The 25463-nt window shown below is 37.4% G+C and overlaps 1 protein-coding gene across 2 annotated transcripts in view; it reads left to right on the top strand.

The window, feature by feature from the left end:
- The window catches only part of lrp1bb (low density lipoprotein receptor-related protein 1Bb), a 1021613-nt gene that overhangs the window by 939314 nt on the left and 56836 nt on the right, over nt 1-25463 (top strand). For both annotated transcript variants that reach the window (XM_072912020.1, XM_061926507.1), the window contains 5 exons: nt 855-1078; nt 13007-13113; nt 16011-16127; nt 16253-16426; nt 21943-22068. In XM_072912020.1, the coding sequence (XP_072768121.1) occupies nt 855-1078; nt 13007-13113; nt 16011-16127; nt 16253-16426; nt 21943-22068 (748 nt within the window). The remainder of the gene's footprint in view (nt 1-854; nt 1079-13006; nt 13114-16010; nt 16128-16252; nt 16427-21942; nt 22069-25463) is intronic.

Genomic DNA, 25463 nt, shown 5'->3' with positions numbered 1-25463 from the left:
AATATAGAAATATTTTGTAAATACTTATTTATATACCTTCATTGTTTCCCAATGGTGCCTGTAATACGGCAGTAAAACGGCTGCTCAAACAAAACAGAAAAGTCCACAGTGACATTTTGGGGAATTAAAAAAAATTGTAGGAATTTTGAAACTGATGCGATACAAAAAGAATGCCATTGTAAGTTAATAATACTAACAGCAACATGTAAACATGTTAGCATATTGGCTAATGCTAACAACAATAGCTTGATTATGTACGACAGCACGTACAAATATGCATGAAAAACACTACCATTAACCATGTGACGGTTTTGTAAATATGAATAGATTTAGTTATATTGTAAAATTTACAAACCATACAAGTAGAAACGCTATGGACAATTAATTGACGGAACAGCATTATACTTCCGGTTCAAAGCACGAAACAGAAGGAAATACTGTAGACTTTCAAATTGCAGCACCTGCAGTGAGTGAATCCGTCCAAAAGATGGCGGCGTAGCACAAACAATAACACACCTTTTTGGGTCTCTGTGTCCGTTTTACTACTCTGTAGTAGTTTTGTATACAAAACATTATTGCCATTAGCGAAGAAAAATACATAATTCGCCGCACCTTTGTATAAGCCGCAGGGTTCAAAGCTCGGGAAAAAAGTAGTGGCTTATAGTCTGGAAAACACAGTACTTCAGTTAAGTTAGATGGAAAAATATTAAAAACATCTTCCAGTAAGATAACTTCTAAAAGGCTGAAAACTACAGCCACAATATAAAAACGTAATTAACTAATATCTGTCTGATTGTGTCAATCAATGATGTACCAACAGGTAATAGTACATCTGACTTTTCAAATTGTGTCAGTGTTCAGACTTCCGACGACCCAGAGACATTTCTGCTGACTGGATCACCGGAAATATCTACTGGACGGATCATTCACGGATGCACTGGTTCAGCTATTACACAGCACATTGGACGAAATTACGGTACTCCATAAATGTTGGACAACTCAAGGGACCAAATTGCACCCGCTTGATTACCGACATCGCAGGAGAGCCTTATGCCATTGCTGTCAGCCCAGTCCGTGGGTAAGTGCTGTGTTTGGAGTCCGATATTAAAAGTATACAGTACAGTTGTCCAAGTTCTTCTGTACAACAGGAAGACTGTTAATCTCCCAAGTTTTGAACTGAATTTGGGGGTTGGTATGATGTCATTCCCAGCCCAGATTTAACCCCTGAGCAGCCAGTTACATACAGGTTTTGGGTTGGTAGCAGTTGGGTCTTGGCCCCTTTAGTGTGTGGTGTCTCGACAGGGGGGGTCTGGGTGTATCACTTGCAGCACCATTCCCTGCTCTTTCCCCTCTAATGTAATGCATGGTAGCATTCCAAAACCCTCGCAAATTTCAGACTCACTTGTTATACAGCAAATCTGGACTGGCACAACAATGTTAACAATAATGATTGATTCGATTTACATATTACCTTACAAAACACTTAAAACGCGTGACATTGAAAACTATAATTAATGTAATACATCTAAAAAACATCTCCAGTGTTAACCAGCTGAACAACAATTGTGTATGCCTTCCGCTGGCATCACCGTCCCCAAACAAACTACATATATATATATATATATATATATATATATATATATATATATATATATATATATATATATATATATATATATATATAGATATATGTATATGTCTTAATAAGGTTATCCAAAAAATAGTGCTCGATACCGTAGTAGAGCGCAATATATGTATGTGTGGGAAAAAAAATCACAAGACTATTTCATCTCTACAGGCCTGTTTCATGTTTCATATATATATATAGTTTGTATATATATATATAGTTTGTATACATATATATATATATATATATAGTTTGTGTATATATATATATATATATATATATATATATATATATATATATATATATATATATATATATATATATATATATATATAGTTTGTATATATATATATATATATATATATATATATAGTTTGTATATATATATATATATATATATATATATAGTTTGTATATATATATATATATATATATATATATATATATATGTATGTATGTATATGTCTTAATTAGATTATCCATAAAATAGTGCTCGATACCGTCATCTAGCAAAGCTGAATTCGACCAAGCAAACCCCCCCTACCAAAAAGCACTTGATGAAAGCGGATACAACTTCACCCTCACCTATGAACCCACGCCAGGAAACCAACCAAAAAAGAGCAGAAAACAAAACAACATTTTCTGGTACAACCCCCCATACAGCAAAAACGTCTCAACTAATATTAGCCACAAATTCCACACTCTGATCAACAAACACTTCCCCAAAGGCAACACACTAAGAAAAGTATTCAACAAGAACAGCATTAAATTGAGCTACAGCTGTATGAACAATATACGACAAATTATTTCAAATCACAACAAAGCAGTTGCAAAGGAGCCGTCTGCAAAACCAACAAAGGCTGCAACTGTCGCAAGAAACCTGATTGCCCTCTCAACTGGGGGTGCTTACAAACATCAGTCGTTTACCAATCAAAGGTAACACGCAAGGACATTAACACGTCTGACACGTATGTAGGATTAACCGAGGGAGAGTTCAAAGCCAGATGGAACAATCACAAGGCTTCTTTCATGAACCAAAGCCAGCGGAATACTACAGAACTCAGCAAGCACATTTGGAACCTCAAAGACAATAATGTTGAATATTCAATAACATGGCAAATTATTGCATCCAGCACACCTTACAACAGTGGTAATAAAAGATGCAACCTATGCTTAAAAGAGAAACTGTTTATTATAAACCGCACAGACCTGTCATCCCTCAACAAGCGCAGCGAAATAGTATCAGCATGCCGTCACAGACGGAAATACCTCCTAAGTAACACATGAGCCAATCACCGTGCCCCTACGCCTGCCTGTACCTACCTGTTCTGTGCCCTATACAAACCATGGTATGTGAATGCTTCTATTAAAATCTCCTGATGATTGAGGGAACCCCTCATGAAACAGGCCTGTAGAGATGAAGTAGTCTTGCGATTTTTTCCCACACATACATATATATGTTTATGTATGTATCTATGTACATATATGTATATATACATATATATGTACATATATGTGTATATACATACAGTAAATGTATATAGATGTATTTATATATATATATATATATATATATATATATATATATATAGATATATATATATATGTATGTATATATATACAGTATATATATATATATATATATATATATATATATATATACAGTATATATAATCAATTTGGAGAGTTTTATTAATTTCTTGAAGCTTGTTTTTAAATGTTGACAATATTTATCCCCAGAGCTTCTCCCTATGTACATTAAAATACATAACATAGGGTAACTACAAACATGGTGGTGGTAAAGACTGTAAAAAAAAAAGCACTGTAAAATATAACTTAAAAAATTACATCAGAATCATCTTTATTGGCAAAGTATGTTTAACACTCGGAATTTGACTTGTTAGACTATGCTCTTTTGTTCAATATAAAAAAACATTTGGAACCTCAAAGACAATAATGTTGAATATTCAATAACATGGCAAATTATTGCATCCAGAACACCTTACAACAGTGGTAATAAAAGATGTAACCTATGCTTAAAAGATAAACTGTTTATTATATACCGCACAGACCTGTCATCCCTCAACAAGCGCAGCGAAATAGTATCAGCATGCCGTCACAGACGGAAATACCTCCTAAGTAACACATAAGCCAATCACCACGCCCCTACGCCTGCCTGTACCTACCTGTTCTGTGCCCTATACAAACCATGGTATGTGAATGCTTCTATTAAAATCTCCTGATGATTGAGGGAACCCCTCATGAAACAGGCCTGTAGAGATGAAGTAGTCTTGCGATTTTTTCCCACACATACATATATATGTTTATGTATGTATCTATGTACATATATGTATATATACATATATATGTACATATATGTGTATATACATACAGTAAATGTATATAGATGTTTTTTATATATATATATATATATATATATATATATATATATATATATATATATATATATATATATATATGTATGTATATATATATACATATATATATATATATATATATATATATATATGTATGTATATATATACATATATATATATATATATATATAGATAGATATATATATACAGTATATATATATATATATATATATATATACAGTATATAGAATCAATTTGGAGAGTTTTATTAATTTCTTGAAGCTTGTTTTTAAATGTTGACAATATTTATCCCCAGAGCTTCTCCCTATGTACATTAAAATACATAACATAGGGTAACTACAAGCATGGTGGTGGTAAAGACTGTAAAAAAAAAAAGCACTGTAAAATATAACTTAAAAAATTACATCAGAATCATCTTTATTGGCAAAGTATGTTTAACACTCGGAATTTGACTTGTTAGACTATGCTCTTTTGTTCAATATAAAAAAACAATATTAACGGTTAACTGCAAATATAAACACATACTTAAATAATATGTGCAAGGTTAAATAATAGTGCAGTGGTGAATAGAGAAAAGCAAAAAGATAATGACGTGAACATGAGTTAGTACATTCACATTGACAGATTGGTTCCTGAGTTATTTCACAGCGTTTATCAGATTGATAGCCTGAGGGAAGAAACTGTTTGGAAAACTGCCTTTTCAACTATATAATACATTACCAACACAAATCAAATTAATCATATATATTAATCTGTTAGCAACAAAGGTTAAATATTGGCTAAAGGGAAAACAATGCTGTACACATTAACTTAGCGCTGGTTGTACTTTCTTCTTTAAGTTGTTACCTTGTATTACGTATTTTACTACAATGTGTGTTATTTTATTATATTGACTGATTTTATTATGTGTTCGAGAATTTTATTCATTTAAAGGCCCAGCAAGTACACGAATTGGAACTTAGCAATAGTTGTAAACTCTCTGAACAGCACATTTTTGGAGTTACAAAACTTTCCATACATTATGGAATCATCCGGTCTTGGAGGATGTTCATATAATTGTTCAATTTTGTAGAAAAATGGCAGTTAACAGACATGTTGGACAAATGGACACTGTCTGGCTTTAAGAACCACAACAATAAATTGTGATAGTCAGTAACAGTTGAATTTTTGGATCGAGAGTGAAAAAAATATTGAAACACTCAATTCCGAGGTAAAAAAAAATATGGAATCACCCTTACGTTTTTATTTCAAAACCAACACCTGCATCAGATCAAATATGTTCATTAGTCTGTAGTTAAAAATAATTTTTCCCACCTTGGAGAGCTGTTGCACCAGGTGGGTTGACAGGAATCATGGATGAAAAACAAGAAATGTAAATTAAAAACAAAGGGGATAATTACCAAACATGTTCAAGAAGGTAAATCATCACGCAATGTTGCAAAAGATGTTGGTCGTTCAGTCAGCTGCGTCTAAAATCTGGAACAAGTACAAACAACATAGGAAGGTTGTGAAAGGCAATAGTACTGGTAGACCAAGGAAAACATCACAGCGCCGAGAGAGAAGACTAAAAGCAATATGTTTTGAAAACAGAAAATGCCCAGCAAAACAAAGGAAGAACAAATGAGTGGAAACTTGAGTCGACGTCTATGACCCAGCTGTAGGAAACCGTCCAGAGAGAAATGGGATCCAAACACAGACAAGTAAACAAAAGCCGTCCTTAAAACCTAAACATAAGAAAAACTAAGTTGCTTAGGGCATAGGAAAAGCAATCGTGGACTATAGATGAATTGCAAATCTGCATTGGGAAAAGAGATGACGTTGGAAATTTAGTTCGGTGCCGGTCCATTGAGATTTATGAAGACGACCGCCTGAAGAAAACATACACATTTTAACAGTCATTGATGATACTGGGCTGGATGTCAGGTAACACAGGGGAGATGGCTTTCATTGCATTTTCAATCAATGCGCAAGTTTTTATTCACTACGTTACCATGCACTAAATTCATCAGATTTCTCACATATTTCCTTTTTTTTTTGTATTTTTGTATTGAAGTCCAAGTGTCCATGCACACTTTCAAATGTGACTATTGGTCATACGCCGTGTAACTGAATTACTTTTCCGGTTGACCTATGACATCACACTAGGATTTGCGGATCCTTACAACTTGTCTTAAGTGATGTCCGCTGTAATATTGGCACAGGTTGCAAATATTATGTTTTTAATGGCTATGCTGGTATTAAATAGCAGACAGCATCAAGAAATGATCTAGGATTGTGCTACGAACATGACGCTACAACCAAGAACGTATCGGATCAGACGCAAAGAAAGGCGGCAGAAGAGTTTTTTTGAAGACATTTTCGGACGACAATCACTTTTGAATGTCTCAAAGTTCACTCAGAAGGCTCTATGGATTGATAGAGGGAGTTTTAAATCCGAAGGAAAAGACAGTTTGTGACCCGACTGATATCCAGAGGATAGTTGCTATTGTTTTGGACTATCTTGCCGGTTGTGTGGAAAGTTAATCAGTTGGCTTGCACAAATTCAGCATGAAGAGGTTTGTGTATGTTTTATTATTTGCCTTTAATATACCTGCTTCATTCTCTTTCCTCTCTTCCGCATTTTGCATAATCCAGGTGTGCTCGTTCGACTTTTCAAAAACCAATCTCGATCGGATTAAGGTGTTTCCTTGAGTTGTAGGAGGCTGATTTAGAGACAAAATATTTGTGAAATCAAACTAATTTAGTGCATGGACACGTGCTGATTGATATTTTGGACCCTTTTTTAAAAATTCCCTCAATCAAAAGGCTGTTTTGGGATGATTACATCATTTTTCATATAGAAATAATGGTAAAAATGTCATCAATGTCACAGCCTGCAAATAGTCTGAATCTCAAATCAATTGAAAGTCTGTGGTGGAAATTGAAGAAAACGGTCCGCGACAAGACCCCAATCCGCAAAACTGATCTGACAACAGCAATCAGAGAAAGTTGGAGCAAGATTGATGAAGAGTTTGTCACTTAAGTCCATGCCTCTGAGACTGCAAGCTGTTACTGTATAAAAGCCAAATGTGGTGCAACAAAACACTAGTTTTGTGTTGTCGTGTTTTTTGTTTGTTTTTCATGATTCCATGTTTCCTAAGGCTTGAGTTATTCCATTATTGTTTTCCACTTTTCTTGATCTAAAAATGTAACTCTTACTGACTACCGTTTCTTTTAGTCTTTCTTAAAGCCTATTTCTGCAATATTAAACAATTGAATCAACAGCCGTCAAGTCTGGTGATGCCCTAATTTTTGCCAGGAGTTGTATGTTTAACTGTATCGTCCCCTTTCAAGTAAAATTCTATTTCGTTAGACGCTGAGCAGCTAATGGACTGCACACTAGATTTGTGTATTATAGCTGCTTGCAGACACAACCGAATGAGGTCAGTGAGAGTGAACCAAACAGGGGAACAAAACTAAAATGACTTAGACCTCATTATGGAGCTCTGCAGAGATGAGGGGAGCTGCAGCTCAGCTCTGTAGTGTGCCCTTTAACATGTGTGCATTTTGGCAAATAAACAACAGCAACATTTACCAATGATTAAGCAAAATAATTTCTTCATTGCATGTTTTTGTGATTCAACAGTTGTATAACTTAGGACTGAAAAAAACATTGCATCGTTATTAGAGGTGAGAATCTTTGGGGACCTCACGATTTGATTATTATTACGATTTAGGAGCTATTCATTCATTCATTCATTTTTATTTATCTCCTTCATTGATGTGCATCTTTGATCGATAAATAAATAAATAATTATACCACAATTAGTCAATTATACATTTACACACCAATGCCTGAGAAGGAGCAGGATGAAGAAAAATCGTATATTTTCCTGCCCCCTTCAACATAATACGTAGTCTTACTTAATGATATCATATAAACCAACAATTACATCCAAATATAATTGATTGGATTAAAAATCGATTATTGGAGGATCTTTCATTTATGTATATTGAAGCAGTTTTACATTTATTTTCATTTCACCAAATAAGTGTTTATCACTTGCAACTAGATATTATCGGCCGATAAATGCTTTAAAATGTAATATCGGAAATTATCGGTATCGGTTTCAAAAAGTAAAATTAATGACTTTTTAAAACGCCGCTGTACGGAGCGGTACATATCCGGCAAAATACGGACGTAGGGCATACTTGCCAACCCTCCCGATTTCCCCGGGAGACTCCCGAATTTCAGTGCCCCTCCCGAAAATCTCCAGAATTTGTCCCAATTTCCACCCGGACAACAATATTGAGGGCGTGCCTTAAAGGCACTGCTTTTAGCGTCTACAACCGTCCGCTTTTCCTCCATACGAACAGCGTGCCGGCCCAGTCACATAATATATGCGACTTTTACACACAAAAGTGAATGCAATGCATACTTGATAAATAGCCATACAGGTCACACTGAGGGTGGCCGTATAAACAACTTTAACACTGTTACAAATATGTGCCACACTGTGAACCCACACCAAACAAGAATGACAAACACATTTTGGGAGAACATCCGCACCGTAACACAACATAAACACAACAGAACAAATACCCAGAACCCCTTGCAGCACTAACTCTTCCGGGACGCTACAATATGCACCCCTTAAAACCTTCCTCCCCCATTTACACTCATTCACACTCATTCACACAAAAGGGTTGTTTCTTTCTGTTATTAATATTCTGGTTCCTACATTATATATCAATATATATCAATACAGTCTGCAAGGGATACAGTCCGTAAGCACACATGCACCAGCGTGCTGCTGGTCCACTAATAGTACTAACCTTTAACAGTTAGTTGTACAAATTTTCATTAATTACTAGTTTTTATGTAATTGTTTTTATATTGTTTTACTTTCTTTTTTATTCAAAAAAATGTTTTTAATTTATTTATCTTATTTATTTTATTTTTTTTTAAAGTACCTTATCTTCACCATACCTGGTTGTCCAAATTAGGCATAATAATGTGTTAATTCCACGACTGTATATATCGGTTGAAATCGGTATCGGTTGATATCGGTATCGGTTGATATCGGTATCGGTAATTAAAGAGTTGGACAATATCGGAATATCGGATATCGGCAAAAAGCCATTATCGGACATCCCTAATTGATACATATGATCAATATTATCAATAAAGACAACACATATTATTTTACACCACCCATAATCAATCTCTTAACTTTTTGCAACCACTGACCTTTTACAGAAGACAATTCCTGCCGGAAAAGACACAAAGAACAAAAATGCAATTCAAGTATGTTTACAATTAGATATTAGGACATAACATATTTTTAATACATTAATAAAAGTTATGTGAAAGATTGTATTTGCTATAAATTATCACATGTGAACAATATACTCAAATACCACATTCACAACTACAATTTTAGAGCAGTAATTATGTTCAATAGTCATGTGTTTGTATTGCAGATAATTTCCAGAGTTTATATGAAATGATGATGAACATTGAGTTATAGGTCCAAGAAGAAAGAAAAGTGTCACTCCTATCGCAGTGAAACCAATTAAAAACTGCTATGTTGCTTTGGATTTAAATGAAAAAGTAGGCAAAAGACAATAAATGGGTAAAAACTATGAGGTCACAATATCTTTTGGAAAAAAGTTTGGCTTAAAAATAAACTTAAATAGTACGGTTGTTGTAAAAGTACGTCTGTAAATCTGTCACGTTAAAGGCTTTTTAAGCAACACTTAATTAGCAATTATCTTTACAGGCTTTTGAATGGATGTGGCCGCAACGCTTCTGAACCGAACCAAAACTATTAGAAATATTTGATTTTGATTCCGGTCAAAGGACATGTTGACACACTGCTGAATAAAGGTTCATCAGAAACTAAGTATCATTGTATGTCTGGGGTAATTCGGTCCTTCAAAGTAGAACAAGCAAACACCCGCAGAGCCTGACGACCACAGTGATGATCAGATACGGAAGTGACCAGTCGTCATCATCATGTGGCCCTGAACAACCACTTAGAATGTTTGTGACCTAAATACCTCAAACTTGTCAATTTATTGCAAACAATAAATGATGGGTCAGAAAACAGTGTTTTTCAACCACTGTGCCACGTAGTGTGCCGTGAGATACAGTCTGGAGTGCCGTGGGAGATAATGTAATTTCACCTATTTGCATACTTGCCAACCTTGAGACCTCCGATTAAGGGAGGTGGGGGGGCGGGGCGTGGTTAAGAGGGGAGGGGTATATTGACAGCTAGAATTCACCAAGTCAAGTATTTCATATATACCGTATTTTTCGGAGTATAAGTCGCACCTGTCGAAAATGCATAATAAAGAAGGAAAAAAACATAAGTCGCACTGGAGCCTGGCCAAACTCTGAAAAAAACTGCGACTTATAGTCCGAAAAATACGGTATATATATATATATATACATATATATATATATATATATATATATATATATATATATATATATATATATATATATATATGTATGTATGTATATATATCTATATATATATATCTATATATATATATATATATATACATCTACATCCTGAAAATATGCAAACAAAACTGTGTTTAGATGATTGATACTTCAAACTTGCATAAATATAACATGAATGTAACATAACTTCGCTTTTGAGAGCTTCAAAATGTAATGAATAAAATGCTAAAGTTGTTGATAAACAAGCAATTGTTGTAATAATTAAATATGGTCATTTTAAATGAATTATTATGATAATTTAAAATTAATTATTTCAAATATGTTTATTTTAATGTACCGGTATAATTCTATGGCTGGATGTAATAAGGAGTCAAAAAAATACAAATAAAAATACAATTAATTTTGATGTTTTTAGCAAAATATAGTAAAAATGTATTAAGTTTTTTTAATTTTAATTAATAAATATATTTATTTTTAGGTTAGATAAACATAATAATACAATTTATCTCAAGTCTGGATGATTTAGTTCTTGTCACCCTGTTGTCCTCCCGTCGTGAAAAAAGGCTGTCCTCACTCAGGTCCGCATAGAGCTGGAGGGGGCGTGGCCTCCAGCTCCGGCTGAAAATCTGGAGATTTTCGGGAGAAAATTTGTCCCGGGAGGTTTTCGGGTGAGGCGCTGAATTTCGGGAGTCTCCCGGAAAATTCGGGAGGGTTGGCAAGTATGCCTATTTGGGTTAAAAATATTTTTTGCAAACCAGTAATTATAATCCGCAAATATTGTGCCGTTGTTGAGTGTTGGTGCTGTCGAGAGCTCGGCAGAGTAACCGTGTTATTCTTCTTACCATGAATTGATTTACGTGGACCCCGACTTAAACAAGTTGAAAAACTTATTCGGGTGTTACCATTTAGTGGTCAATTGTACGGAATATGTACTGTATTGTGCAGTCTACTAATAAAAGTTTCAATCAATCACTCAATCAATTCCATATCAGTAGGTGGCAGCAGGTAGCTAATTGCTTTGTAGATGTCGTGATCACAATATGCAGACGGCAGCGGGAGGCAGTGTGCAGGTAAAAAGGTATCTAATGCTTAAACCAAAAATAAACAAAAGGCGAGTGCCGCTAAGAAAAGGCGTTGAAGCTTAGGGAAGGCTATGCAAAACTGAACTGGCTACAAAGTAAACAAAACAGAATGCTGGACGACAGCAAAGACTTACCGCATGCGGGGCAGAGACGTACATGACATGAGCATCCGTACATGACATGACAATCAAAAATGTCCACACAAAGAATCAATCCAATCCACTTTATTTATATAGCACATTTAAACAACAAAATGTTTCCAAAGTGCTGCACAACAATATTAAACACAATTAAAAACAATATAAAATAAATATGATTAAAAACGATTTTAAAGGGTAAAACCAATTAAAACAGTAAATAGAAATATAAATTTTAAAAACACAGAGGACAACAGGACCACACAACTCACGTAGTGTTAAAAGCCAGAGAATAAAAGTGGGTCTTAAGACGAGACTTAAAACACTCCACTGTGGGAGTAGTTCGAACATGGAGGGGCAGAGTGTTCCAGAGCTTAGGGCCGACCACAGAGAAGGCCCTGTCTCCCCTGGTTTTAAGTCTCGTCTTGGGCACCACGAGCTGAAGCTGGCTCTCTGGATTGTAAATTTGGATGAGGTCCGAGATATAATGAGGTGCCAGTCCATGTAAAGCTTTAAAAACATACAGCAAGGTTTTAAAATCAATTCTAAAATGAACAGGCAAAGAAGGATAAAAGCAACTTAAATAGTCCTGACTGCTAAAACTTTTAACTGTTTTTAACTTTTTAACTGCCTTTTTATCTAACAAATTGCTCTTAAGATCATTTGTCTCTGCTTTTTCTATGTGCATATAAATATGTGTGTGTATTTGACCTCTGTTTTAAATTATATATTTTGCCTGTATTTATTTGTGGTGTACAGCCCTTTGTTTTTCAACTGTGGGGCTTTATAAATAAAGTTGGCATGGTATAAGTTGGTAAAACAAAGCGGGTGCGGGGAATAGCGCTCAAAGGAAGACATGAATCTGTTACAGGAAAATACCAACAAAACAGGAAAAGCCACCAAAATAGGAGCGCAAGACAAAAACACTACACACAGGAAACACCAAAAAACTCCAAATAAGTCACAATGTGTCAGGTGGTGACAGTACACCTACTTTCAGACAATAGCTATAGTGATGCATGGTTGATCATGGTTTGAATTCATATCCAACAATTGCGGAAACAACTTTTTGCTGTCAATATCGGCTGCTGAGTTTCATTTTTCATTTTTTCTGCTGGTGATGTGTGTCCGCATTTTTTCAATGGAAAACAAATCTGCCTTGGCTCAAAAAACAGTGCTCCAACCAATGCCTCGCAGAGAATTTCTGATTTCCACGTTTATTTTTGGCATATTTTTATTACATCTTCCATATTAGGCTCCAATGTACCTGCATGTAATACTGCACATGACATTGTTCTGAACTCTTTCAGGATGATGTACTGGAGTGTAGTGGGTGATCACTCTCATATTGAGGAATCGGCCATGGATGGTTCTCTACGCAGAGTTATTTTGGAGAAGAATCTTCGAAGACCAACTGGTAGGTATTTGTTTTGGAACCCATGCAGTAGAAAATGGATGGATGTATGCATTATTTAAATTGCAACCTGTTTCTTTGTTATTTAAGTGTGTTTAGTGTTTTGTATTTACAAACCCCGTTTCCATATGAGTTGGGAAATTGTGTTGGATGTAAATATAAACGGAATACAATGATTTGCAAATCCTTTTCAACCCATATTCAATTGAATGCACTACAAAGACAACATATTTGATGTTCAAACTCATAAACTTTATTTTTTTTTTGCAAATAATAATTAATTTAGAATTTCATGGTTGCAACATGTGCCAAAGTAGTTGGGAAAGGGCATGTTCACCACTGTGTTACATGGCCTTTCCTTTTAACAACACTCAGTAAACGTTTGGGAACTGAGGAAACACATTTTTTAAGCTTTTCAGGTGGAATTCTTTCCCATTCTTGCTTGATGTCCAGCTTAAGTTGTTCAACAGTCCAGGGGTCTCCGTTGTGGTATTTTAGGCTTCATAATGCGCCACACATTTTCAATGGGAGACAGGTCTGGACTACAGGCAGGCCAGTCTAGTACCTGCACTCTTTTACTATGAAGCCACGTTGATGTAACACGGGGCTTGGCATTGTCTTGCATGGTAACGTTGCTTGGATGGCAACATATGTTGCTCCAAAACCTGTATGTACATTTCAGCATTAATGGTGCCTTCACAGATGTGTAAGTTACCCATGTCTTGGGCACTAATACACCCCCATACCATCACAGATGCTGGCTTTTCAACTTTGCGCCTATAACAATCCGGATGGTTCTTTTCCTCTTTGGTCCGGAGGACATGACGTCCACAGTTTCCAAAAACTATTTGAAATGTGGACTCGTCAGACTACAGAACACTTTTCCACGTTGTATTAGTCCATCTTAGATGAGCTCAGGCCCAGCGAAGCCGACAGCGTTTCCGGGTGTTGTTGATAAACGGTTTTCGCCTTGCATAGGAGAGTTTTAACTTGCACTTACAGATGTAGCGACCAACTGTAGTTACTGACAGTGGGTTTCTGAAGTGTTCCTTAGCCCATGTGGTGATATCCTTTACACACTGATGTCGTTTGTTGATGCAGTACAGCCTGAGGGATCGAAGGTCACAGGCTTAGCTGCTTACGTGCAGTGATTTCTCCAGATTCTCTGAACCCTTTGATGATATTATGGACCGTAGATGGTGAAATCCCTAAATTCCTTGCAATAGCTGGTTGAGAAAGGTTTTTCTTAAACTGCTCAACAATTTGCTCACGCATTTATTGACAAAGTGGTGACCCTTGCCCCATCCTTGTTTGACTGAATATTTCATGGAATCTACTTTTTTACCCAATCATGGCACCCACCTGTTCCCAATTTGCCTGTTCACCTGTGGGATGTTCCAAATAAGTGTTTGATGAGCATTCCTCAACTTTATCAGTATTTATTGCCACCTTTCCCAACTTCTTTGTCACGTGTTGCTGGCATCAAATTCTAAAGTTAATGATTATTTGCAAAAAAAATGTTTATCAGTTTGAACATCAAATATGTTGTCTTTGTAGCATCTTCAACTGAATATGGGTTGAAAATGAATTGCAAATCATTGTATTCCGTTTATATTTACATCTAACACAATTTCCCAACTCATATGGAAACGGGGTTTGTATATCGAAACCAAACAATGGTAGCATTTGAGTGTGTGTGTTTCGAACATACATGCATACAACACGATACATCACAATTTCCAATGTCTCTATTTAACATGTTTGAAAAGGAGTAGGAAGAAGCAGAGCTTATTTAATCATACCCCTTTTCCTTGACATGGCAGTTGCTGAACCTTTTGTTCACTTCCTGTTCTCAATTTATTCACAATATACTCCATAAGTAATAACATTAAAAATAAATAAATAAATAATAATTAGTGAAGTAAGTTATATTTCATATGGTGAGATAAGTAAGATTATCTAGAAAATTAATGTATGGATGATATAAATTCAGAATGTTTATCATGGTTTTTCAAATAACCATGATACCATGAACCATGTTCTTTGTAAACACTTTAAATTTGAAGAGTTTCTTTAAGTGGATTATATTAGTACATTGTTTGATTTGTCTATTTAACCAATGTTATTGAAGGTTTCCTTTCTTATATTTGCAAAATTCTATATGTTTGGGAGCAATTTCATCATGTTTCCATCAGCCGCTATCCGTCAGTCGGGACTGTATTTGCTACATGGTGTCCCCAAAAATAGATGTCATTCTTGGTACAAAACAACCCTGTAGCATGGAGAATACATGTGTGTTTTATGTGTGCTATCTAATACAATGGAGAGCTGTGCAACCCTTCATAATGTACTGTAGGCTTTGATATGACCACACAAAAATAAGTAAAATACCAAAGAAATGCATAACGATTAAATACTTAACAGTCTGAGATTGCTGTGTTTCCCGGGGGGAGACGGGATTGATCTAGTTTTCAGCATCCGCTTTGGCCTCCTTTAATTCAAGGGGCCAACATTCTGTTGTGTTCGCAGTAAGAGGTATTCATCATTCTTGGAAAACCTATTTAAGACACCCAGCCAGCTTCTCAATTATCTAGTCAAACTGTGGGCAGAAAGTAAAAGTGATTAATTGGCTCAATATTGTATTGTAAGCATTCTTAAACTCTTCCATCCAAACTGCGGTGCACAATAAGGCCAGAGCTACTTTGTATTTTCCACACAAGAGAATTGATTGCAGAAAGAAAAAAACAAGGCAAAGGGCTAGAAATACGAAAATGGTGGCTTCGCATTGTGCTACTCATCTTGACTGTTCTGACCTTAGTCTTTTGATGACTGATGACTTCCACTGTGATCTCTGTGTAGTTTGTAAGGTAAATAAATGTCTTTCTGTCATCCTCCCACAGGGCTCGCAATTGATTATTTTAATCAACGTTTGTACTGGGCTGATCCTGAGCTCTCGCAGATTGGCAGCATGAGACTAGATGGTTCCGACCCGCTTATGACGATCAATGAGAGACATGGTAATTCCTTGCGTAAAATCGCTCTCCGATGGAATTCCAGATCAAATCTTTTGCCAACTAATATTTTTTGTCCTAAACACTCAAGTGCAAGTATTCAGAAGTTGTTGTTTTTTCCTTCATTTCAGGAATATTCCAACCATACAGAATTGATATATTTGAAGACTACATCTATGGAACTGGATTAAAACACGAGGTCTTCAAGATTCACAAGTTTGGCAAACAGTCTGTGGAGTTCCTCAACTTGGGTGTGGAGAAGCCAACCAATGTTTTGATCTCCCACAAATTTAAACATCAAGATGGTAATTTGTCATTTTGGCTTGATTTTATAAATTAGAATCTGGGGGGAAAATGTGATACAGTGGTACTTTAATTTACGAGTCTTTTAAGATGCGAGCTGTCTCTCGGCTTTTTGTTATGATTTGAGATACTCGCCTCCCCGCCATCGGCTAAGGAAGTATTTATCAACAGCCAGAGATCAACATAATCCTTTAAGTTGCGGCACCTCTTTATGTAATTGTGACAAATTACAATGACACGTTTGTCATTTCTGTAAGATTAGTGTCATATCCTTAAAGGGGTCATATTTTTATTTTTTACAGACTGTCTTCGAGCCGCTTTCTCTTCAGGGGCGGTCTTATTTAATAATAATGATAATAGTGGATTAGATTTATATAGGCAGCACGGTGAAACAGGGGTTAGTGTATGTGCCTCACAATATGAAGGCTCGGGATCTTTCTGTGTGGAGTTTGCATGTTCTCCCCGTGACTGCGTGGGTTCCCTCCGGGTACTCCGGCTTCCTCCCACCTCCGAAGACATGCACCTGGGGATAGGTTGATTGGCAACACTAAATTGGCCCTAGTGTGTGAATGTGAGTGTGAATGTTGTCTGTCTATCTGTGTTGGCCCTGTGATGAGGTGGCGACTTGTCCAGGGTGTATCCCGCCTTCCGCCCGAATGCAGCTGAGATAGGCTACAGCACCCCCCGCGACCCTGAAAGGGACAAGAGGTAAAAAATGGATGAATGGATAGATTTATATATAGCACTTTTCTATACACTAGACCAGGGGTCGGCAACCAAAAACGTTGCAAGAGCCATATTGGACCAAAAATACAAAAAACGAATCTGTCTGGACTTGCAAAAGAATGAAAAGCCGTATATAAGTCTTATAATGAAGGCAACACATGATGTAAGTGTTTATATTAGCTATATTAGCCTACTATCAAAATGACTGTGTCACAAGCTGAAGCAAATTTTCGTTGACAGAAATGTTAAAATTTTATATTTATTCTACACATCTTTACAACCATTAGTAAATCAGAGGCTACTCAGAAGGTGAGCTAACTCCTGGAAATTACTGGCTTTTAATGACCGAAGGTATAGATGTGTGTGTCCAAGTTAAAGGAAACGGCAGGCTGTCTTCTTTTAATAGATTTATTACGATCTTTGGCAAGGTAGGTAATGTTTGCTATGGTCTGGAACAACATGGCACACAAACAACTATCAGAAATGCAGCCAATATTACATACAGATAATGTGTCATGAAACATGCAAAACTAAATTATATACAAAAAGGATCAAAGTAAAAGACATTAAAAGAGCTCAAATATACCTACAAATGAGGCATGATGATGCAATATGTACATACAGCTAGCCTAAATAGCATTTTAGCATTGATTAGCTAGCAGTCATGCACTGACCAAATATGCCTGATTAACACTCCAACAAGTCAACAACATCAACAAAGCGCACATTTGTGCATTCACGCACAGTATAAAACGTTTGGTGGACAAAATGAGACAAAGAATGAGTGGAAGATTTTACATACTGTTGCGTCACAGTCTACACTATGGTGGGTTCAAGAACCGCCAAAATTAGTAGGACAAAACGATGTTCACCAAATACTCTCATTAGTGAAGCATACACACAAACATATTAAACAGTGGGCTTTCTAACACTTGGGAAGGTTTGTGTCATCTTTGTCCTCAAACTAAAAACATACTGAAACAAAAAAATAAATTTTCCCCCTATCTTTTTCCATTTTCAATCATTTTTTAAAAATGCTCCAGGGAGCCACTTGAGTGGCACTAAAGAGCTGCATGCGGCTCAAGAGCTGCGGGTTGCTGACCGCCGCACTAGACACTCAGCGCGCACAGAGAAGTGAGAATCATTCATTTACTCCACATTTACACACTGGTAGTGGTAAGCGACATTTGTAGCCACAACCGCCGTGTGGTAGACTGACGTAAGCTTGGCTGCCAGTTTGCGCCTACGGCCCCTCCGACCACCACCAAACATTCATACACATTGATACACACAACGACAGTGACTTGGATGGCAGAAGTGGGGATGGAACCTGGAATCCTCAAGTTGCTGGCTTGGCCGCTCTACCCACCATGCCTCGCCGTACCCTTATTTTTGTGCCAAAGCCCTCCAGGCCCTTTCGACCATGTTGTAGCTTTTAGCACTTCCATACGGAGTCTACTGACAAATACAAGTTAGAACCATACGCTGCTTTTTATTAGAAATGGTAACAGCGGAGGATTTTAGATTGCATGTGCATGTACGAGCCAGTCTGCCCTACAACAAGAGGATAGAGAAAAAGAAGGAACTTACTGACTACAACTTTGGACTACCAATTAATAAATATGGCAAAGTCGTGCAAAGCTCTTCGGGTAAACCTCTACCATATATGGAAATATCCGCTGACGTAACTAAGGCAAAACATGCCACTATCGTCTCAAATTCCAAACGGCCTGTTTGAAGCAAGTTATGAAGAAGGCAACATTGTTTTTTTTAAATATCTGTGCCATGCCTCTTTCACAACTTATGCAGATCTTAAAAATACAAAAATAGGTAACTAGAGATGTCCGATAATATCGAACTGCCGATATTATCGGTCGATAAACGCTTTAAAATGCGATATCGGAAATTATCGATATCAATTTCAAAAAGTAAAATGTATGACTTTTTAAAACGCCGCTGTACGGAGTGGTACACGGACGTAGGGAGAAGTACAGAAAGCCAATAAACCTTAAAGGCACTGCACTTGGTCAACAGCCATACAAGTCACACTGAGGGTGGCCGTGCAAACAACTTTAACATTGTTACAAATATGCGCCACACTGTGAACCCACACCAAACAAGAGTGACAAACACATTTCGGGAGAACATCCGCACCGTCACACAACATAAACACAACAGAACAAATACCCAGAAACCCTTGCAGCACTAACTCTTCCGGGACGCTACAATATACACCCCCCGCTACCCCCCCCCCCCCACACACACACACACACACCTCAACCCCGCCCCCCTTCCCCCAACCTCACCCACCTCAACCTCCTCTTGCTCTCTCAGGGAGAGCATGTCCCAAATTCCAAGCTGCTGTTTTGAGGCTTGTTAAAAAAAATATGGCAGTGCCATGTTGGCATTTTTTTCCATAACTTGAGTTGATTTATTTTGGAAAACCTTGTTACATTGTTTAATGCATCCAGCGGGGCATCACAACAAAATTAGGCATAATAATGTGTTAATTCCACGACTGTATATATCGGTATCGGTTGATATCGGAATCGGTAATTAAGAGTTGGACAATATCGGAATATCAGATATCGGCAAAAAAGCCATTATCAAACATCTCTATAGGTAACACTAGGTAATGAAAGTTGGTTTTGTATAATATGACCCCTTTAATGAATTTCTCTCACGTGATTATTAAAGTACGGGTATCTCTAATTGTATTATTTTTAGATTTTAAATATTCACATACAAGGACATTTTGCATCAAAGTAATGTACGTATTTTTAGGACTTTGTTAAGCTTAAATTTTGGTATGTAGTGAAGTACAGAGGGTGGCACGTCCACTATCACAGCCACATGTGCACTTTGTTATGCCTTTAATCAGTTTGATTGCAATGCATTGCTAGTTTTCTTTGCGTTGAACAAGCAAAAAAAGTGAATTAGACATTTAAAGTAAGCATTGTCCAACCACAGTTGAATAAAAATGGAGTCTCAGGCAATTGAGTCGATTGGCCAGGTTTTCTGTCCCAGAGAGACTCATTAGACCTGACATGTGATATCTTGACAGACCATGTGCACAGTGCATAAAAGCTTTGACATGAAGCCTGCCTGTTCCGCAACGAGCTCTGCGTGTATTTTTAGTTTTCAGTGTCATCGTATATAAGAAGCAGATTGTGCATGTATTCTGTTTTATAAAGTCACACTTGTTTATAATGTTTAATGTGAAGATGACATTAAATATATAAATATATGTTGTGGGGTTGTACGGTGTACCGGTATTGGTATAGTACTTGCACTAATGAATAATTTTCGGTACTATATCGCCTCTGAAACGTACTGGTCCACCACCGCCCTCGCGCCCGTGTTGTCGTCACGTCGTGTCATTGCTGGTTTACAAGCAGAGGAGCATGTTCGGCAGCGCACAATCACGGAGTACTTACAAGCAGACACAGTGTGTAGACAGAAAAGGTAAAACGGATGCATTTTGACTTCAAAACAAAAGATAAAGGTGAAGTTTTAACACTGAAATGCCCACAGGAAGAGATGCTTGAAGACATGGCTAGCTAGCTAGCGGCTAAAGTCCACCCGCATTCTGCAGTGTTTTAGCGACTTCTAAATCACTAATCCTCGCCTCCATGGCGACAAATAAAGTAAGTTTCCTACAAGTATCATCCCTGCAGGACGAGGAATAGCTAAACATGCTTCACTACACACCGTAGCTCACCGGCATCAAAATGTAAACAAACGCCATTGGTGGATCGATACCCAACATCCACTGTAATGATATCAAGTACAGGCATGTATCTAGTCGTAACTACTATGGTTGCGTAGATATTTTTTGGCATCACAACATCTTTTTTTGTTTTTTTTTAAAATGTATATTATGTTTATAAACTCAGGAAATATGTCCCTGGACACGTGAGGACTTTGAATATGACCAATGTATGATCATGTAACTACTTGGTATCGGATCGATACCTAAATGTGTGGTATCATACAAAACTAATGTAAAGTATCAAACAAGAGAAGAATAAGTGATTATTACATTTTAACAGAAGTGTAGATAGAACATGTTAAAAGAGAACGTAAGCAGATATTAACAGTAAATGAACAAGTAGATTAATAATAGTTCTATAATTGTCCTTTATAATGTTGACAAAATAATAGAATGATAAATGACACAATATGTTACTGCATATGTCAGCAGACTAATTAGGAGCCTTTGTTTGTTTACTTACTACTAAAAGACAAGTTGTCTTGTATGTTCACTGTTTTATATAAGGACTTAAGTGCAATAAGAAACATATGTTTAATGTACCCTAAGATTTTTTGTTAAAATAAAGCCAATAATGCAATTTTTTTGTGGTCCCCTTTGTTTAGAAAATTACGGAAAAGTACCGAAATAATTTTAGTATCAATACCAAAATATTGGTATTGTTACAACACTACTATGTTGTATACCTCACTTATCCATTCAATCAGGTGTTTTGATTCATTGACATTGTATTTAACAAGAGTGCAATATCGCCCTCAGAGTTTTTTGCAGGCTCCTTAGTGAGTATTGAACCTAACTAAAGTATCTCTCTGCGTAATTTTAATTGTTTATTTTTTTGCAGTGGTTGTTCAGTGCAATTCAAGGTCTACTAAACAATTTCGCATTTTGTCAGTCTGATGTTAATGTGCATGCAAGGCTCCGCACATTGTGTGGCACTCAGAGACTCAACATACCCTTCAAAACGACAACAGAGAGCAACCTTGTTAACAAAACTAAATATATCTTCATTTTTCTCCACAGCATCAAATCCATGCCTGAGGATGTCTTGTGATTTTATGTGTTTGCTCAACCCGTCGGGTGCCAGATGTACTTGTCCAGAGGGCAAAGTACTGATCAACGGCAGCTGCAGTGACGTCAACGTGTCAGGTGGGCTTATACCTTTTTATGATATCCATCCATCCATCCATTTCCTACCGCTTGTCCCGTTCGGGGTCACGGGGGGTGCTGGAGCCTATCTCAGCTGCATTCGTGCGGAAGGCGGGGTACACCCTGTACAAGATATACAGTAGAATTTAAGAAAACGTTTTACACCACCATCGAGAAAAACTGCGAGAGATTGCAACTTGCAAAGTATGGAAAAATCGACTTACCCTGGCTTGATTGAAAGGCAGTAAGGCCATGTTTTATATGTACTGATTTTGGCCTAGTGGTTAGAGTGTCCGCCCTGAGATCGGTAGGTCGTGAGTTCAAACCCCGGCCGAGTCATACCAAAGACTATAAAAATTGGACCCATTACCTCCCTGCTTGGCACTCAGCATTAAGGGTTGGAATTGGGGGTTGAATCACCAAAGATTATTCCCGGGCGTGGCCACCGCTGCTGCCCACTGCTCCCCTCACCTCCCAGGGGGTGATCAAGGGTGATGGGTCAAATGCAGAGAGTAATTTCGCCACACCTAGTGTGTGTGTGACAATCATTGGTACTTTTTAACTTGCTTGGCACTCAGCATCAAGGGTTGGAATTGGGGTTTAAATCACCAAAAATGATTCCAGGGCGCGGCACCGCTGCTGCCCACAGCTCCCCTCACCTCCCAGGGGGTGAAAAAGGGGATGGGTCAAATGCAGAGGACAAATTTCACCACATCGAGTTTGTGTGACAATCATTGGTACTTTAACTTAACTTTAACTTTAACCTTGTTCTGTATATAAATGTGTGTGTAACGGTACATTCATTTTCGGTACGGAACCTAGGATTCAATTTGATTACCCACATTCTACACATTTCAAATGAGGGACGGAAAGTGTACTGTGGAAGTCTTCCTCCCATGGGGTCACCTCACGGATGTCTGGTGTTAGCAATGTATTTTCATTCGGCAGCGCACACACGCTAGGAAAACACACCCAACTTTCCAGTTTCCGCTCTGTGACTTTTCAGTCTCTCAATGTCGGCAACTCCAACTCCAACAACTGTGTCTCGGCCCGGCTGCTGCTAATAAGCATGGCAGGTGATTGGATGATCATCCCCAGCTGGGTAAACCAATCACCTGCCAGCTGTGCTTCGAGGCCGGTCCTTACACACCCCGCTCCGCGGCAGGCCCCCAGACCACGCCCGCCTCCACATGTACGTTTGGCATTACGAAACATTTCCACAAGCCCGGGTAGTGATATTCGTGTGGAGGCGGAGATCTCGGCAGACAAAAACAGTGAAGCCCAGCCTTTTAAACTAACTGTTGCATTTGCATTTGACCAAAAATAAACCTGCGGCCTAGGGCATGTGGCTTTTTTATTCGCCATTGGCATATTCTAAATATAAAATTGGCTAATAATGAGATATATTATTAGGTTTGATTTACCAGCCATCACACAGCTTATATTGCAGTATATTGACTTACTTTGGATTTTTTTTTGCCATTACATGTCATGACTGGTCTGGCTTTGTATATTATTTCCCAATGTTTTGTGTTTAGTTAGTGTCAGCGCCCCTTACTCACAGTTTTCTCCACCTAATGTGCGCTTGTCCTGCCAGTGTGGAGCGCTGATGGACACATCTGTCTCCGTTTGGTGATTAGGACACACACTTGTTGACATTCTTTCTTTCTTTAGTTTATTTCGAACATGAACACACTTACAGCAAAATGCATCACACACTATCATATCGTTTCGCTTTACATCATGTCCGAAAAGGAGTAGGAAGAAGCAAAGCTTATTTAATTAAGTTAAGTTAAAGTACCAATGATTGTCACACACACACTAGGTGTGGCGAAATTTGTCTTCTGCATTTGACCCATCCTCTTGTTCACCCCCTGGGAGGTGAGGGGAGCAGTGGGCAGCAGCGGTGCCGCGCCCGGGAATCATGTTTGGTGATTTAACCCCCAATTCCAACCCTTGATGCTGAGTGCCAAGCAGGGAGGTAATGGGTCCCATTTTTATAGTCTTTGGTATGACTCGGCCGGTGTTTGAACTCACAACCTACCGATCTCATCGTACCCCTTTCCCACTTCAGAGCGTTTACAAATACATGCGTTCATTTACTGACTTCTTTTTGTAGCACAATGACATCCGTGAATGATTGACACAGCAGTTTTTGTAATAGATAATGAAGTCAGTCATGATAAACATACTGAGATGAAGAATATCATATTTTCAATAAGGTTGAAAGTGTTTCTCATAATTCTTCTTCTTTGTACTTTGTAAGCACTATTAATTTGAACAACCTCTTAAACTGGATCATATCAGTACATTGTTTAACTTCTTTACTTAATCCATAATTTAATTCCACATACTGATATGCTAAAGGTTCTAAGTGTTGTACATGCATACAAATGTTTTAAATCAGATTTTCCTCTAAGGTTATATTTCTCATATTTAGTAGAGAAGAATTGTTGTACATTCTTTGGTAGCAGGTGATAGTTTACTTTGTACCAGGGCTGGGCGATATATCAATAAACGCGATGTATCGCGGGTTTGTCTCTGTGCGATATAGAAAATTAATACATCGTGATATTCGAGTATACGTTCTCACGCAGTTGCTTTTAGCTGCTGGCATTACACTACAGGCTCTCCTTGCTCTTCTTACATACATCACATACTGTCACGACATACGTCACATACGTATACGCCCTCGCGCAGCCAAAAGGTAGCAGCATGGGTAACGTTAGCTGTGGTGCTAGTGGTAATACGAGAGAAAGAAGGTGCGAATCTGGTAACAAATGAAGGAATAATTAATTCCCCCAAAAAACAGCAGGGGGTCCATCGTCTGGCGATGGTTTGGCTTCAAGTGGGAATATGTCGATCAGACAACCGTAATTTGTCAAGTGTGGGGCGAAAGCATTGCAATAAAAAGTAGCATTGCTGCTAATATGTAGCATCATTTGAAAAGTCACCCGTTCGAGAATGAACAGTGCTTACTCCGCATGTCAACATCTCCGTTCGGTGCCACACCAACAAAATGCAGAGGCAACCATTTCCACATCAACACTGTATGAAAAAAAAAACAACATAAGTAGATAACGTCCGCAGGAAACTACCACATAGCGAAGGACGTACACAATTTGATTTCCTATTATGCAGCTTATTTTTATGTGACACTTATTGAAATATCTTGTGTGACATCATGCACAAAAGTGCACTTTATTTGTTTTAAACTATTGTAGTGGCGTTCTGTACAAAAAGTGCACTTTAATTTAGTGTTGTTTTGATAAGTCATCTTAGTGACATCATGCACAAAAGTGCACTAATAGCTTGTTTTAAAAAAAGGCCATATCGCCCAGCCCTACTTTGTACATAATTTTAGCGGTTTGCAATTTTACCAAATCATCGAATTT

This window comes from Nerophis lumbriciformis, linkage group LG31 (genome assembly GCF_033978685.3).
Source record: "Nerophis lumbriciformis linkage group LG31, RoL_Nlum_v2.1, whole genome shotgun sequence".
In the NCBI taxonomy this organism is placed as follows: Eukaryota; Metazoa; Chordata; class Actinopteri; order Syngnathiformes; family Syngnathidae; genus Nerophis; species Nerophis lumbriciformis.
Note: the sequence above shows the minus strand (reverse complement) of the source record. Positions and strands in the feature narration are given on the sequence as shown.